The following is a 19,217-nucleotide window of genomic DNA, read 5'->3' on the forward strand; positions in this document are numbered from 1 at the left end:
TTAACAGTATCTTCTGAAGAATAAAAGTTTTCAGTTTTGAGGAAGTCCAATTCTTTTTTTCTCTTACAGTTCATGTCTTTTTGGTCCTATCCTAAGAAATCTTTCCTTATTAACCCAAGGCCATAAAGGCTTTTTCTATGTTTTCTTCTAAAAGTTTTATAGTTTTAGCTCTTATGGTTAAGTCTATGATCCATTTCAATTTAATTTTTGTATGTAGTATTATGAGGTAAAAGCTGGGATTCCTTTTTTAACATGTGGATATTCAGTTGTTCTAGCGTCTTTTGTTGAAGAATATCCTTTATTTGTTAGACTACTTTGTGCCATTTCTATACTGTCCTAATTTTATAGTAAGTCTTAAAATCAGTATAGCCCTCTGATTTTGTTTTTCCCTTTTTAAATTGTCTTGGCTATTCTGGGTCCTTTGCCTTTTTTATAAATTTAGAGTCAACTTGTCAGTTTCTCGTTAGAAAAAAAAATGAGCAGGGGAATTATTATTGGGTTACATTGAATCTCTAGCCCAGTTTGGGGAAAACTGACATCTTAGCAATATTGAGTGTTCAATTCCCGGCAATGGCATATCTTTCCATTTATTTAGATCTTCTTTACCTTTTCTCAACAGCATTTTTGAAGTTTTGAATATATAAGTCTTGTCCATATGTTGTTGTATTTATAACTGTTTTCTGTTTTTATGCTGTTGTAAATGGCATTGAGTTCAATTTCTATTGTTTTTGCTACCATGTAGAATTGCAATTGATTTCTTTGTATGCTGACCATGTATCCTGTAACTTTGCTAAACTGACTTATTAATTCTGGTAGCCTTTTGTAGACTTCTTAAGATTTTCTGCATAGATGTGTCTGCAAATAAAGATAGTTTTACCTCTTCCTTTCCAATCTGTATGGCTTTTTTTTGGCCGCACGGCATGCAGAACTTCCTCAACCAGGGATCGTACCCGTGCTCCCTGCATTCGAAGTGTGGAGTCTTAACCACTGGACAACGAGGGAAGTCCCTATATGGCTTTTTTTATTTTTCTTACCCTATCGCACTGGCTAGAACCTACAGTACAACATTGAATGGAAGTGATGGTAGCGAGCATTCTTTCCTTGTCTCCAGTGTTGTGGAGCAAACATTCATTCTTTTCCACCATTCCATATAATATTAGCTCTAGGTTTTCTGTAGAGGCTCTTTATCTTTTTTTTTTTTTTTTTTTTTTTTTTTTTTTGTGGTATGCGGGCCTCTCACTGTTGTGGCCTCTCCCGTTGCGGAGCACAGGCTCCGGATGCGCAGGCTCAGCAGCCATGGCTCACGGGCCCAGCCGCTCCGCGGCATATGGGATCCTCCCAGACCGGGGCACGAACCCGTATCCCCTGCATCGGCAGGCGGACTCTCAACCACTGCGCCACCAGGGAGGCCCAAGGCTCTTTATCTTGCTAAGGAAATTCTCTTCTTTTGTAGTTTTCTGAGAGTATTATCATGAATGGGTGTTGAATTTTATCAAATTCTTTTTCTACATATACTGAGGTAATCATATGGTTTTCCTTTTTTGGTCTGTTAATACATTACATGATATTAATCACCACATTGATGGATATTTGAATGTTAAAACAACTTTGCAGGGCTTCCCTGGTGGCACAGTAGTTGAGAGTGCACCTGCCAATGCAGGGGACACGGGTTCGTGCCCCAGTCTGGGAGGATCCCACATGCCGCGGAGCGGCTGGGCCCGTGAGCCATGGCCGCTGAGCCTGCGCGTCTGGAGCCTGTGCTCTGCAACGGGAGAGGCCACAGCAGTGAGAGGCCCGCGTACCACAAAAAAAAAAAGAACAACAACTTTGCATTCCACGCTTGGTTACGGTGTATTGTCCTTCTTATATATTACTAGATTCAACTTTCTGTAATTTTGGTACAGATTTTTACATCTATGTTCATGACAGCTATCGATGTATTCTTCTATGGTTCTTCTTTTATAGTTTTCTGTTCTTCTCATATCTTTGCCTTGTTTTAGTGTTGGTCTAGGGCCCTCATGAAATGAGTTGGGAAATGTTCCCTCCTCTCTTATTTTCTTAAAGAGTTTGTGTAGAATTGTTATCAGTTCTTCTTGAAATGTTTGATAGAATTCCCTAGTGAAACCACTAGGCCTAGATTTTTTCTTTGTTAGAAGGTTTTTAACTATAAATTAAATTTCTTTAGTGGATATAGGACTATTCCAGTCTCCTATTACATCTTTCTTTTTTTAATTAATTAATTAATTTGTTTGTTTGTTTGTTTGTTTGTTTGCGCTGGATCTTAGTTGCGGCAGGTGGCCTCCTTAGTTGTGGCTCGCCTGCCCCTTAGTTGCGGCTCGTGTGCTCCTTAGTTGTGGCTCACGGGCTCCTTAGTTCTGACTTGCCAGCTCCTTAGTTGTGGGCATGTGTACTCTTAGTTGCGGCATGCATGTGAGATCTGGTTCCCTGACCAGGGATCGAACCCAGCCCCTGCATTGGGAGTGCGGAGTCTTAACCACTGCACCACCAGGGAAGTCCCTCCTATTACATCTTGAGTGACATTTGATAGTTTGTGTCTCTAAAGGAAATTGTCCATTTCATCTAAAGTTCATCTGACATTACTGACATAAAATTGTTCATAATATCCTCTTGTTATACAATTTGATTTCTGTAGGATCTATAGTAGTGTTCCCTCTTTCATCCCTGACATTGGCAATTTGTGTCTTTTTTTTTTATCATTCTGGCTCCAGGTTTATCAATTTTATGCAGAGAACCAGCTTTCAGTTTTCATTGATTTCTCTATTATTTTTCCATATTTTTATTTCATTGACTTAAGGTATGATCTTCATAACTTCCTTCCTTCAGTTTATTTGCTTTTCCTCTTCTAGTTTTTTCAGGCAGAAGCTTAGGTTGTGGATCTTAGACCTTTCTTCTTTTCTAATGTACACATTTAATGCTTTTATCTAAGCACTACTGTGGCTATAACTGATAAAATTTTTATATATTTGGGGGCTTTTTTTAAGATTTAATTTTATTTATTTTTGGCTGCGTTGGGTCTTCGTTGCTGCGCACGGGCTTTCTCTTTGTGGCGAGCGGGGGCTACTCTTCGTTGTGGTGCGCGGGCTTCTCATTGCAGTGGCTTCTTTTGTTGTGGAGCACAGGCTCTAGGCACACGGGCTTCAGTAGTTGTGGCTTGCGGGCTCTAGAGCACAGGCTCAGTAGTTCTGGCGCATGGGCTTAGTTGCTCCACAGCATGTGGGATCTTCCTGGACCAGGGATCAAACCCGTGTCCCCTGCATTGGCAGGCGGATTCTTACCCACTGTGCCACCGGGTAAGTCCCGGGGACTTTTTCTATTCAGTTTTAAAATATTTTCTTATTGCCTTAGTGATTTCTTCTTTTACCAATGAGTTATTACTTAGAAGCACATTGTTTAATTTCTGATCTTTCTGTTATTGATTCTAGTTTAATTCCATCGTAATCATATCAGTGTTGGTTATATAACTTTTTTATTTATTGAATCTTTTTTATGGTCCAAATTATGGTGAATGCTCCATGGGCACTTGAAATGAATGTATATTCCATTGTTGTTGGGAAGAATGTTCTCTAAGTGTCAGGTCTAATTGCTTGATAATGTTCACATTTTATATATTTTTACTGTTTTTTTGTCTGTTTGTTTTCTACTTGTCCTATGAATTATCAAGAGAGAAGTGCTGAAGCCTCTAACTATAATTATAGATTTGTCCGTTTCTCCTTTTAATTCTATCAGTCTGTGTATAAATTATTTTGAAGCTCTGTTATCAAGTAAATACATATTTAGGATTGTTATGTCCCCTTGATTAATTTACCCCTTTATCCTTATGAAGTGATGCTCTTTATTTCTGGTAATATTCTTTCCTCTGAAATCTACTTTGTCTGATATTACTTGCCTCTCCAGCATTCTTTTGATTAGAATTAGCCTCTTTTTCCATCATTTCACTTTTATTCTTTCTGTGTCTTTATATTTAAAGTTGGTTTCTTGAAGACAGCAGGTATTTTCTATTGCTGTTTTAACAAATTCGTACAAACTTGGTGACTTAAAACAATGTAAATTTACTGTCATATAGTTCTTTAGATCATAAATCTGACATGGGTCTCACCAGACTAAAATCAAGGTGTCAGTGGAGCCATTTTTCTTTCTAGGAGCAAATCTATTTCCTGTCCTCCTCCAGCCTCTAGAGATCACCTACATCCCTTGGCTCATGGCTTCTGTCCTCCATCTTCAAAGCTAGCAACGTTGAATATCTCTGACCATTCTTCCGTAGATACATGTCCCATTGATTCTGATGTCTTCTGCCTCTCTCTTTCACTTTTAAGGACCCTTGGAATTACCTTGGACCTACCCGGATAATCAAGGATGATCTTCCTACTTTTGGTTCAACTGATTAGCAACCTTAATCCATCTGCAACCATAGTTACTCTTTCCTGTGTAACCTAACACATTCACAGGTTCTGGGGATTAGGATATGGACATATTTGCCTAACATACAGCATATAGCTGAGTCATATTTTTATATCAAATCTGACTGTCTCTGCCTTCTAAATAGTGTTTCAGCCATTTACATTTAATACAACTACCAGTATATTTGAGTTTAAATTTATAATATTGCTGTTTGTTTTTTCTTTATCCTATCTGGGCTTTGTTTCTTTTTCCTGCCTTCTTTTGGTTTGGATTAATTAAATGTTTTTCTAATGAGTTCATTTTATATCCCCTGTGGGTTTATTAGTCATACTTTTAATTTTTAGTGGTACTCTAAGGTTTACAGTCTACATCATCAAATAATATAATCATAGTTTGCATTCAAATAATTACAGTCTACCTCTCTCCATCTCCATTCCTTCTGGAACTCCAGTTACACATATGTTATGTATATCTGTTATATTGTTGAAAGACTGGAGAGAACTCCTCTGCAGATCTCCAGAGCTCTCTTCTTATATAGTTCTCACTCTCTGATACCCTTTCCCACAAGTTCTAGCTGCCTCAGCCTCCCCAAATTCAACTCAGTGAGGCCACTTGGCTTTGCTTGGGTTCCCCTTTCCTGGCCAGTAGCCTGGAAACTGCTTTGTGCAGTAAGCTTGAGCAGTTGGGTAGGTATTACCTCCTTTGTTTCCCTCCTCTCTGGCTTCATAGTCCTATACTGCTTCTTGTGCAACAATTGAAAACCGTTGTTTCATATATTTTGTCCTGTTTTCTAGTTGTTTATGGCAGAAGGAAAAATTCTCATAGCAGTTAATCCTTCATGGACAGAAACCGAAGTCTTTTATTATTACAGTTTGTGTTGACATTCTTTTATCTCGTATTATAGTAATACTTGAAGATTTTGAATTAGTTGCGGATGGCTGTGTTGTTCTCAACATGTGATCTTAGGCCTGAAATCTGCATTTTAACAAGTCTCCAAAGGAATCTTGACAAAGTGGCATAATGCAGGGAATACTGAACTTGAATTTAAGTCCCAGTGCTGCCACTTATGAGTGTATGACCATGGACACGGACTCTGTGCCTGATGCTGCCATAGGTGTTTTCATATATGTACTTCACTCATTTCATTCTCAGAACCACTCTTCATACCAAAACTGGGTTAAATATGCTAATAGCACTGTTTGTCCTTATTTCCTACTTGCTTGTAGGCTTCCTACTTGACAGGAACAGTGTGTCTTAATCACGAATTTTTTCCCAGTGCCTAGCATGTGGTAAGTGCTCAATAAGTATATATTGAATGAATTAATTAGGTAATATTATTTTCACTATACAGATGAGTAAGCTGCTGCCCAGAGAGGTGAAACAACTTGCCTAAGGTCATACAACTAATAAGTGCCTGATCTAGGAGTCTTTTTAACTCTAAAACCCATTCCTCTTCACCTCATCACCCTGCTGGATCCATCTGATAAAGGTCACAATTTGGCAGGTGAATTGTGCCCTGTGTCTTCAAGAAAGAGGATTATTTAGACTGTTGAACGTAACCACTTGGGTTTCTCCTTTTCCAACAATGAAAGATTTGCAAAGAGGCATTAATTGGGTTACAGGCAGGCTTCAGTTCTACTATAGCCTCAGTGGGAAAAATGAGAGGGAGGTATAGAAAAGTTGAACCAATGATAGATAATATGCTTAACATGATATTAAATTTTTTTTTTTTTTCTGTGGTACGCGGGCCTCTCACTGTTGTGGTCTCTCCCACTGCGGAGCACAGGCTCCGGACGTGCAGGCTCAGTGGCCATGGCTCACGGGCCCAGCCGCTCCACGGCATGTGGGATCTTCCCAGACCGGGGCATGAACCCGCGTCCCCTGCATCAGCAGGCAGACTCTCAACCACTGTGCCACCAGGGAAGCCCTAAATTTTTTTAGTTAATCATTCACTAACATTTTTAGTTTCAGGCCAGCTATAATTTGTGAAAAGAAAAAGTGACTGTATTTATATATTATATTTTCCATGTTTTTAATCACCCACCACCACCACCACCACCTACCCCCATACTCTTACATACAGAGACCAAGCACGGGGCTTACAAAAAGCTGCTCCTAGTAATGACTCTCGACTCATTCATTTAGTAAACATCAGCTGTGCACATGCTATGTACCAGGTTCCATTCTAGACCTTGAGAGTACTGTAGAGAACAAGATAGATAAGGTCTCTGCTCATGTGAAGTTTATATTCTAGTGAGGAGAGATAACAGTAAACACTCACACACACACACACACTCACACACACACACAAGAAAATGTCAAGTCATGATAAGTGCTAAACAAAGACTTAAAATAGGATAATGAAGAAGGAATGATTGTATGGCTTTTTTAGAAGTGATCAGGGAAGGCCTCTGAAGATGAGCCCTGGCAGGAATGGGGGTGCCTTCCAGGAAAGCAAAGGATGGCACAGAAGACAAGACAAGGGAAGGTGGGGGCAAGCTAAAAGTTGAACCAACTGGAAACCACCAGAAATTTCCCCATCAAGTTCATTATTAATAAAATTTTCATTATTAATAAAGGGTGTATGTTATTGTCATGAACACATTCTTGAATTGGATGGAGTAAATATTATAAATGTAATATAGAAATAAAACATTCAGGAAATACGTAGAAATTTAGAGACCTTGTTCATTAGTTTCTCCCACCAAAAACATGCTAAAGAGAGAAGAAAGCTATGGATTGGCTAAATAGTATGACAGGCTTGGTGTTTCAGGAATTGAAATGGCCAGGAAAACAAATGGGAAGTGAAAAGGGGGAAACCTACTAGTGTTGGGCACTGTGTTACAATCTTTACACACTTTCTCTCTTTAATCTTTAATTTCTCAAAACAAAGTAGGTGGTATTAAGCACATTTTACGGAAGTGGGAATTGAATCTTCATATAGTCAAACATCTAGAAGATACAGATTCAGCCCTAAACTGCTGCACCACCCAAATAGGCCTTTTGTTTCTGAAATTGCCTTTCACTGTATTTTTCCAAGACCTTCATCCTCCCCTCTGCTATGGTGAGAAATTTTGAGTCAAAGCCAAATGTAATTTCAACCCCATTATCATTCTTCTGACTCTCAGTTAAGCAACTCTTTCCTATACAGTTAACTTTACAGAACAGCTTTCTATGATGGGTCTTAGTGAACAAGAGGGCTATTAATGATGCATATGCTTCCCATGGAGACTAGTTGCAGAAGAAAAGGGGCATTTGGTTGTTTCAGTGCCAAACAGTAAGTTGCTAGAGAGGACAGAGTGCCTGTTGGGCTTAAAAAATCTGTCCTAAATTGTCTAAATCATGGATGATAGACACCAAGAGCTAGGACAGAATATGAAAATTCATAACTTGTGCCCATTCTTTTATTTCAGGAGAGTTTCATTGTTTGAATCTCACCCAATAGGTTGAGCTGCAAATAGAGAAAACTAAAAATAATACATAGTCCTCATCACTGTTCATTCTGTTTTTGATCAAATGGCCCATGATCCTTATGACTCCACACTTTTCAATCTACCCTGAAATAACATTTATCCTTTTCAAAGCCCCCAACAATAAATCAGCCATAATGAAAGCTCTTCTTCTTGCTTTTACTGCAAGGATATATGCTCCAACCTTCATGTCTAAAGTGTTTACCTGGCTTTTTCATAGCTGACTCAGTAGATCGGAACCTTTTAATGCAACCTTCATGGCATGTGGTCACCAAATCTATGTGAAGTCTTTATAATTTTTGTATGATTGATAGCATATTGCTCTTCACTGGTGAGGGGAACCATATTTATTTCCTGCTTGCTTCCTTTTGTACATGTTAAGTGACTTAATCCATTTACTTTCATGATTGGGACTTCAAAGGTAGAAATGTGAAGGAAAAGAGAAAAGCAAACAGGTTCAACAAGTCTGTGCCTGATTCTTAGGCCTAAATGTTTTCTACTACATTATATACTACCTCCCAGGGTTATAAAACCAAAGCTTCCTTTTCTGCAAAGTAACCCAGTTAGTGGGGAGAGAGAATCAATCAGTCAATCAATCAACTGCCATAGCTTTAGAAGGAAATAAAAGCTCCTTTCTCAAAAGCCTATAGCTCCACAGTTTCCCAAAACTATTGTCCATGCCCATCATTTAGACCTTCATTCAACCCCTCATGATCCTGTGTCAGCTACCATTATCGTCTGTTTTAAATGCATACTTCTATTTTTCAAAACCTGTCCCCAAGCCTACCTCTATTTACTATGTCATTCCTCTCTACAACAATGTATGTGAGAGTTTTTAAATTGTAGTGTTATATCAATTCTAGTATTATTACTAAACAAAACTCAAGATTTTTTAAAAAAAAACATTCTCAGATTAGCTTTGCCTACCCATTCTTTAATTAAATCAACTAATATTTCACCTCTAATCTATGACAAGCACACATATGTCTCAGAACCTTAGAGATGAGTAAAATGAATAAGAAAGTAACTATTGCCTCAGGAAGTTTATAATCTGCTTCCCAGCCCTACTCTCCCAATCTCCTTCTTTTCTGAATCTACTAAATTTGCCGTTTTTTGAGTGCCCATCGCGTTTTTGTTTGTCTTGTTGTTTCTGTTATTAATCATAAACTCTCCAGAATTGTGTCCGTATGTTACCATTAGCCAAAAAATCTGGGCACTGTCATGCTCTGAATCAAAACCATGACCTTTGGATAAGCTAATTATCTCTGAGCTTCATTTTTCTCCTTTGAAAAATGCAAACAACAGTACCTACGGTATACAGAAATGGTTATTAGAGGTATATGAAATGATATTTAGTGTACAAAGAAATCATGTCACTTACTTGCTAAAAAAAACCCTTCAATAACACCTCTGTTGGCTTTCAAGTTACATGTACATGTCTCGACCTACTACTCTGTGCCCTCAAGGAAGATCCCAAACTATTTTGTCAGCCTTCTCTCTTATGACTCCTCTACACAGTCTTTTACTCACACCAGAAGGTTCTGCTCCCCTTTTTTCACTCTGAGGGAAAATTAGTAGTAACTACCATATTTTTTTCCTTCCAGTTTTGTTGAGACACAATCGACACTATACAAATTTAAGGCGTACAACATAATGATTTGACTTACATACATCCCGAAATGATTACCGCAGTAAGTTTAGTGAACATCCATCACCGCATATAGGTACAAAAGAAAAGAAAAAGAAAAAAAGTTTTTTCCTTGTGATGAGTATTCTTAGAATTTACTCTCTTAACTTTCATACATAATATACAGCAGTGTTAGTATATTAATCCTGTTGTACATTACACTCCTAGTACTTATTTATCTTATAACGAGAGCTTTATACCTTTCGACCACCTGCATCCAGTTCCCCCTCCTGCTAACCCCTGCCTCTGATAACCACAAATGTGATCTCTTCTTCTGTGAGTTTGTTCATTTGTTTGTTTGTTTGTTTTTAAAGTATAATTGACCTACAACACTATGTTAGTCCCTGGTGCCCAACATAGTCATTCAATATCTCTATACATTAGATAATGATAAAATACTGTGGTAAGTCTAGTTACCATCTGTCACCATACTAAGATATTATTATTGGCTATATTCCCCACACTGTACAGTTCGTCCCCATGACTCATTTATTTTGTAACTGGAAGTTTGTACCTCTTCATCTCCCTCACCTATTTCTCTCATCTCCCCCCACGCCCCACTCCCCTCCTCTGGCAACCACCTGTTTGTTCTCTGTATCTATGACTGTTTCTCTTTTGTTATGTTTGTTCATTTGTTTTTTTCTTTAGATTTCACGTATAAGTGAAATCATATGGTATTTGGCTTTCTCTGTGACTTATTTCACTTAGCATAATACCCTCTAGGTCAGTTATTTTTACTGTGAGAATTTCTAGTTATTTTTCTCCTCATTCAACTCTGCAGCATATTTTATAAATGATGAGAAAGGTTAATTGGCTCCTTCACAGTAACAACACAGCAAATAACTGGAAAAGATGGAATTTGAAACCAGAGCTGTCTGGCTCCAAAATCCACACCTTTTCACCCTACTATGTACATTGTGCAAAATGTGAAAAATGTCCTTCCTTATGTTTAACTGGAATAAGTTTTCCAAGCCCATCTCAGGTGCTACCTCCTTCACCGAACTGTCCTTGATCCTCATCCAAATACAATATCTCCCTCAAATTTCTCACAACGGTGTGTCACTCATTTTTGCACAACACTGTGCTAGTGACTTACGTACTAAATCATGAGCTCTTTGACACCAGGGTGAGTGTTTCCCCTGAAGCAAAGTACTTTGCACCAAGTTTACACCCTGTTTCCCCTGAAGCAGAGCAGTTTGCACCAAGTAGATATTTAATAAAGTCACTTCAATTGAACAGAGGGTCATTAAGGTCACATATGGAAAATTCTGTCCAATGCAATCCAGGAATCATTTACTTACTAACATGTCTCTATTCCAGGTCCTGTAGTAGACATTGGGTTTGAAGAGATAAAAGCAAGGCAAAAATCCCTGCCCTCAAGGAGTTTACAGTTTGATTAAAGTGCTTTGAAACCAGAAATTTGGTTTTTTTTTAAATTTAGGCATTATAGTGAGATGAAACAAACACTTTAGTAATACAAATGAATTCTCATTTGTTGTTCACACAGATACAGTTGTCTCCTCCAGCTGCTGTACCAGTTTAGACTACATCGTCACCTACCTCTTCAAGCACATAGCAAAAGAGGGCAGGAAGCCACTTCGATGCAGAGAGGCTGCCCAGGCTGGTCAGAGACTATTACATTTTATGCAGCAAAATCCAGAGGTCCTGCAGCAGGTAACTGGTGGTTGCTTATCTAGCTTAAGAGAGAAGAGTTTTCCAAAAGCCAATCTGGTCTCTGAATATCCCTTAGAGCAACTGGTCTTGCCAAGACTCTTTACTGGGTCTTCTCTAGGAGTATTTTCCCTGTAAGGAGGATAGTACGCTGGCCTCAGGATTACCCACCCTCCAGAAATCTCTAAGTCATTCATCTCACCTCACTGAAGCTAGAATTCAAAAAGAGGATAGCTCTTCCAGAGACAAGAGAAATAAAAGTGAAATCTGGAACTAGAAACAGTCAACCTCTGATTTCTTTCCCAGAGCCTCTAATAACGTCATCTTAGGTTGGCCTTGTGAATACTCTGGTATGTTGGGAAACTACCATTTTCTGGGCTCCTAGTCTGTGCCAGGCAACTTGCTGGGAACTTTCCCTTCATCGTATCATTTGCCCCATTTTAAGATGAGAAATCAAGGTTCAGATAGGTCATATTCCCAAGAACGTTTAAATAATAAGTAATAAAGCCATGATTTGTTTATTTTCAAATGTTTTCTGACTAGCTAATATGAATTAGGTCCAAGTTTAATATTTTTTAAAAACTCACTTCTGCAAATCACAGTAACAGCATGCATAAAATTAAATAATATATGCCAGAAATGTTTCAAAGAGAATAATACCATTTTACTATGGAGATAGCATCACTATGATATATTCCAGTTCTACTAAATTTGGAAAGTGATATCTTTATACTGCTTCCAGTTGTCTTATTTTGCCAAATTATCTCCATAATAGTCTGTGGTTTGCAAATATAAACACTTTAACCTGGTCATTAGCCAGCAAATAAGTCACCTGCAATCAGCAAAAAAATGTCAGTCTGAGTAAATAAATGATGAAAATGAATAAGACAGCCATGGAAGAGGTTTTCTTCCTAGCTGTCATTTTTTTTGCTAATATTTAAATGACATTATGTAAACTTTATTTGTGGTGATGTTTCAGTTAACGAGTCATTTTCCTGGCAGGGAGGTGTGTGATTAAGATTTTGTGTAAATAAGCAAAGGGCTCTGGGCCTATAACTATTTGGTATGACCCTGGAATTGTGACAACATGTTGGTGATTAAACAGGAGGAAGGTAACTCACATTTATTGAGGACTTCCTATGTACAAGGTGCGAGAGCCACTAAGACCCATGAGACATAATTTCTCTCCTTAAATAAGTGTGTCCTGCCAGGTGGGAAGGAGAAACAAGTAACTAATTATGTGATAATTGGATTAACATAGTGATGACAGGAGGAGAGGACTTGCAGAGACATCTCCTCATTTAGACCCCACAACAACCCTGCAATGTGGATATAACCATCCCCATTTTTCAAATGAATAAATTGAAGCACAGAGGGATCAACTGGAAAGTGGAATGTGAACCAAGGTCTATTTGGCTCAAAAGCCCAAGTCCTTACCACTTACTTACACCATTGATTCTCAGGAGACTAGTTGCTGGATAAGATCTCAGATTCACCTGGAATGCCTTTTCAGAATAACACATTCTATCAAGATTTGGATGCACTGCCACTGGTACTGCTGGGAGTGTGGCGTAGCCCTCAGGTGTTTTGCAACAAGAAGGCTGAGAACCACAGAATTAGAGCATGTAGGCAGTGGAGAAAATAAATAATGGCCATGGATTGGCCAGCAATCAGACCCAGCCCTCACCCCACCGTGGCAAGTGACAGGTCTGCCACCTGCCAGTGCTCAACCATGATCACAATATTGTCCCATAAACTTTGGCAGGAACTTTTAAGTGGGTGGAAAATTTTAGCAAAAATCAGTAGGCTATGGTCCTAGACAAATACCATCCGACTGTGCAGAACAAGTAATGTGGTTGTGCAGAAGACATTCAAGTTTGTCTTTACTCAGAATTACCATGTGTTTGTTGGTTTAAGTAATTTCTATGTGTTAATAGTACTTGGTAATCTTTTACTTTATAGCATATGACTAAGTAGTGATATATCTTTATTAACAGTGGAATACATTCTATTTATTTGGAATGTAGGCTTTCAGATAGCATTTTAAATATTAATGACTGGTCTCTGGTAGTCAGCATAAATATGATTTGCATTAGCACTAGGTTATATCATCTTGAGTGCCTCTGATCTCAGTGATTGGGTATAGTAGTATCTGACATCATCTCCTTAGGTCACTGACAACTTTGACCTCTATTCTTATGCACAGTTTCTGTCGTCTCAAAAGCTCTTTTGAATTGATTTGAAATTTTGACTCTTCCCTTTATGAGGCAGTAAAATTGATAATTATTCAGATGGGAACTGAGCACTGAGTGAAAAATCAATTCCACCCGCTCTCTGCCGCGTATAAAATTACTTCTGAGTCGGCTGGACTGAACGGATGGCCAGAGTAAAAGCAGCAGGCAGGAGTAGTGGGAAGAATTAGCTGGACACAGCTAATAGCCTGAAGGGATAGACTTGGAAAAGAGGGAGTGGGCCAGTTGGGGCTTATTATGAGCAAGGATGGGTCCCATTGATCATCTGTTTGCATCAGCTTTCCAAGACATTATAAATCAACCCTGAAGAGCAGCAGAATCCAAGATTCAGCCTCTTTCCAGAGGGAATTTATATTAGATTATTCTCATTTTCACACTCAGATGAAAAGTGAACCATTGATTATTCATTGGTTGCCCATCAAATGCTGTTTTTATAGATGATTTGCCTATCAGAGAAGATAATGAACAAGGTTGCTGCTTCATAACTCAAGGTTTCAGTTTTCAAGGCATCTGTGTCAGTTAAGTAATGCCTAACCCTATTAAAAGGAATGGGTTACAAATTGCTTAACAGTGCTGAAAAACTAGACCCTAATGACTAATTGTGCTTGGAGTTTAGAGAGGGTTTGTCAGCTCTTTAAACTAAACTGATGCAATGATACTGCAATTATTTACTAGTTTGAACTCTTCTCCCCCCAACCCTAACCTGGACCTATATCGCTGGAAGCATAGTTGCATGAAGAGTGTCAATTCTAAATTGCAAAAGTTATCTCCTCAAGCTTCCACAGCAAATGAAGCATGAACCCACATAAAGGGTCTTCTGACATTCTTATAGGCCCTTCCTATAAGACATTTTAAGTGCCTCTCACCTGAAAATGTGTTTATTATGACCTGCTATGTGGCTTTAGATCGTCAGTGTTTTTAAAAACATTCTCCAAATAAGCCATCTTCCATATTTTGCAAAAAAATCTAAATTTGCAAAGCATTAAATTTAATCCATTTGAATATCTGTTATAATTAAGTGAATCTATTTTAAGTAAGAATTATTGTCTAACCAGCATTGCTTTAACTGAGAAAAACCCAGTTTACATATATTAAGCAAAAAAAAAAAAAAAGTTCCCATGTTTTTATGTCATTAGAGAGATAAACTAAAGTTTTAAGAACAGGCCAATAGTAACAGTGATTAGGCATGGATCTGCTACAGTAATTTGGAAGATAAAATTTCTACGTGAAACGTTTTCAGTTTTATCCATGATTATGTTAAGTGTTTGTATCTATAACTCAAAGGTCATCATTCATTTAGTTATACCACAGAATGAAAGAAGGATCTACCCAAATTAGGTAGATGAAAGAGCGTGTTTTATAAGAGTAGAAGGGCATTTCAAAGATGGGACTCGGGCTTCCCTGGTGGCACAGTGGTTGAGAGTCCACCTGCCGATGCAGGAGACACGGGTTCGTGCCCCAGTCCGGGAAGATCCCACATACCGCGGAACGGGTGGGCCTGTGAGGCATGGCCGCTGAGCCTGCGTGTCCGGAGCCTGTGCTTCGCCACGGGAGATGCCACAACGGTGAGAGGCCCACGTACTGCAAAAAAACAAACAAACAAACAAAAGATGGGACTCATTCTCTTTCAGATTATAAGAATAGGACACTGAGGCTGAATGCTTCTCTAAATCATAACTTCTATTAAAACTACCTGCTCTAGGGCTTCCCTGGTGGCGCATTGGTTGAGAGTCCGCCTGCCGATGCAGGGGACATGGGTTCGTGCCCCGGTCCGGGAAGATCCCACATGCCGCAGAGCGGCTGGGCCTGTGAGCCATGGCCGCTGAGCCTACCTGTCCGGAGCCTGTGTTCCGCAACGGGAGAGGCCACAGCAGTGAGAGGCCCGCTTACCGAAAAAAACAAAAAAACAAAAAACTACCTGCTCTAGAAAGAGTAGCAACTTCCATAGAAGTAGAACAAGAATTATGTGATGGTCAGTATTACTGATTAGATTATGCAATTAACTTATTAACAAGGTATTTTTAGCAATTATGTTCTCTCAAATTTAAATACACTGAATGGAGGAATTAGAACATTTAGGTTTTAATTTATCTTAACCTCTTCTGTTTAACTATTTGGCTCAAGTGAGCTGTACTAAAAACCAGAAAAAGTTCTAATTATAATTCTTTCTCTCTCCCTCGCTCTCTCTCCCCCTCCCTCCCACTTTGTGCTAACCTGACATTTAACTACAGATTGTAAAGAGCTGTCAGGAGTTATAAGAATCATACTTCAGTAGGGACGTAAGCTGGAAAGAACATTCACCCTTTTCCTCAATCAGTCAGTCAATCAATGAAAATTGCTTTTGTATAGTGCTCTTCGTGACATGCATCCCAAAGTGAATTACAGCAAAAGGGAAATCGTCTGCTCTTGTTTCATTTCTGTGTTTAGATTGAAAGGATATTGCTCAACGTTTTGACATACTATACAAGACATCTTTCTTACTTAAGATACCATCCCATAGTACTAAGTAGGAGAAAGTGCAGTCACGTATTTAACTGATGTTCAGATTTTGGCCTATAGAACCTCAGCAAGACTCTCACAGTGGGAAACAACTTTAGCAGATGAAATATATTCATGTCTCTTATGCTCTTAAAAAAATTAACCAGACTTTCTAATGTTATTATAGACATTTCTAGTGAACCCTAAATAGAAAGTATGCTCATGACCCACTAGCTCAGTCTGGTTAATTTGCAGCTATTATCAAAAGAATGGCAGTAGATTGATGTCAAAAACACATGCTGAAGGAACATTCACAACTGGATCAGAGGATAACATGGATTTAAAGGGAAGCCAGGGATAGGGCATTAGACATGGCAAGTAAAAAATAAGAATAATAGAATTGTTTTTTGCACATGCTGCTGCAGTCTTGATCTTCTTCACAGCAACATATGTATGTACTTTGTATTTATTTCTAGGAAAACCATAATACTGGCAAAATATTGCAGACACTAGCTTAAGCTTTTTCATATGCATTTAACCTGATTTAATCACCACAGTATCTCTGTGAAGCTGTAGTATTATGAGCACCATTTTACAGATATAGAAACCAAGACATAAAAAGATTAAGTAGGGGCTTCCCTGGTGGCGCAGTGGTTGAGAGTCCGCCTGCTGATGCAGGGGACACGGGTTCGTGCCCCGGTCCAGGAAGATCCCACATGCCACAGAGCGGCTGGGCCCGTGAGCCATGGCTGCTGGGCCTGCGCATCCAGAGCCTGTGCTCCGCAACGGCAGAGGCCACAACAGTGAGATGCCCGCGTACCGCAAAAAAAAAAAAAAAAAAAGATTAAGTAACTTTCCCAAGTTACTAGTGGTCAATAAGATCATGTAGTCCATAAGCGGAAAGACTAAAATTTTACCTTGATGTGTTTAGCTCCAGCGTTCACGTGCTTAACCACAAAGCTATAATTTGTTGGCGGCTGCTAATTTGAAGTAGTATGTATGTTTTGAGCACTTACAATGAGGCAAGTTGAGCTTCCAGTAAGTCCCGCTGGGGCCATCCTTAAGGTAGAATGATTTAGAGCAGTCATCCTATACCCCAACTTTGTGCTGCAGCCGGAATGAAACAGATGGGCAGTGACCCAAAGAGGCAATGGGCAAGGGAGAGGGAGGTTGCTTTGCCAGCTGGTATAGAAAAGCCCTGTGGCTCCCACCATCCCTGACAGAGCTGACAGAGCTTCCTCTCTCTTATTCTACACCTATACCCAATCATTAATTCTGTAGCCAGACATTGAAGGTATAAAATTTAGCAGGATATGTATCCTTGAGAAGGTCAGAGTCTAAGAGTATAACCGTCTCATGATGTTCCTTTGTGACTATCCTTTAATTCCTCTGAGGTAGCTCTTGAGGTTTACTCTAACCTGATTTTTCTAGGATAGAATCAATATGGCAGCTGTGAAATGAAGTTGGGGAAGCAACAAGTGCTTTGCATCCATCCCGCATACCCTGCACGTCTCTAAGGCTTTGTCCTGACTCTCACCACTGATTCATCAGTGTTGAATGTCATTTTTCACCTCTTTCTGATTGTAAACAGCTTCTCTTTTTTAAAAGAGGCTTCTACTACTGAGTACCATTAGCTCTACTGAAGGTCCTTCTTAAGGGCCTCTCACGTGGGCAAGTCTGAAACTTACTCCTTTGAGCATCCCTCTCCGTCTCCTTTTCATTCTGTAAGGTACCACAGACTAAGGTGCCTATAGAGCCAAGTAGGAAACTTGACTGAGGTAGACAGGAACGACAAACTGTGTTCAGTATACAACCCTATCTAAAGGGGGCAGCCTCCAAAGGGCTCCAGCTAATTGTTGCCCTGTAAGGTGGTAAGGCCCAGTGTTGCCAGATATATTGAGATTTCCCCCCGGAGAGAAGCCAGAAATCCAGTTTTGTAAATTTTGGTGACTGATTGAAAATTTAAAATAAAAATACTCTGCAGGTCAGCACTGTATGTCTGGTTATCAGTTTCCCACCTCTGTATTCTGTACTCTTAGAGAATTTCAGAACTCAGATCTCTTAATGCATGATCCCTTGCATTTCTCATAGCCATCCCATGTGGCCTTGCAACAGTGATATTTTCATTTGTCTCTGATGTTTTGATAATTCTTAAAGCACACTTTTTTAATTTGTTGTTTTAAGAGGATGCCATTATTTTGCTTTTACATATGACTCTATACTTAGGTCTTTAATGAAACTTAAAGAGGGCATTTTATCACATTTGGGTTGTGTCTTTGCATACAGAAGGGGTGCAGTAAACAGGCAATGAAACTCAGTTAACATCTCCCAAACATTTTTTTTTTATTTTCAAAATAACAAGATTTGTTTGAGGCAGAAATAAAGCTCACTTTGGTCAAGTGTGTGTTTGTGTGTGTGAGATCTAATTACTAAGGATCAAATCAGAGTATCTAAGAGGACCAGGGCTGCACAAAAGTATCTAGTTAATAGCCAGGTAACAGAAGTCCAAAAGGGAGTAAAACTCTTAAGAACAATCAATATGTGACCACCACCCCTAAAGATCAGCTTAGAAAGTTAAAATATATAATTTTAAAAATGGAAAAACACTGATTTTTAATTAAAATGGCTTTTATCTGGGATATAATAAATCATTTGTCCATCTTTAGAAGGATGATTCTTATCCAAATCCTTTGTTATATTCCATATCTTTGCCATTTTGATTTCATTTTTGTTATAAAGATATTTGTTGAATGACTGTTTCAACTGTAACAAAAAATGGTATTTTAAAACAAAACCCTTTTAGAAAGAAACCAATTCTTGATTTATAAATCATCAAATAAGTGTTATAACCCTATCACCTATCTTTACACAGCAACTTTTTTTCCCCAAAGATCACCTCCATCTTGATACTTGTCCCAGCACCTAGCAGAGCCTGAAACCTTGTGATGGTCAATGAATGTCTGCAAAACAAACCAAAAAAATTAATTTTTAAAAGTGCAATCTACAGGCAGTGACTTTAGGTATCAAATCTAACATGGTCATAGCCTAATACATAATAAAATAAATGATAATGCCAAGATAAGATTATATCATCATATACTATATAATAACCCTGCTGAAATTCCATAAGAAAATTTTATTCTAAACATGGATGAAGAAAGAAATAAGTACTTCAAATATTGTTTCAAATGGTTAACAGAACAGAGAAGGTTTGTGATGGGGTTTTTTTTTTTTTTTGTC

The 19,217-nt window shown here is 38.7% G+C and overlaps 1 protein-coding gene across 1 annotated transcript in view; it reads left to right on the forward strand.

Moving 5' to 3' along the window:
• The window catches only part of RANBP17 (RAN binding protein 17), a gene marked incomplete at both ends in the record, with an annotated part of 307,000 nt that overhangs the window by 267,571 nt on the left and 20,212 nt on the right, over positions 1 to 19,217 (forward strand). Inside the window, one exon of the mRNA XM_079703069.1 lies at positions 11,084 to 11,250. Coding sequence (XP_079559195.1) covers positions 11,084 to 11,250 — 167 coding nt within the window. The remainder of the gene's footprint in view (positions 1 to 11,083; positions 11,251 to 19,217) is intronic.

This window comes from Hyperoodon ampullatus (assembly GCF_949752795.1).
Source record: "Hyperoodon ampullatus genome assembly, chromosome: 4".
Lineage (NCBI taxonomy): Eukaryota > Metazoa > Chordata > Mammalia > Artiodactyla > Ziphiidae > Hyperoodon > Hyperoodon ampullatus.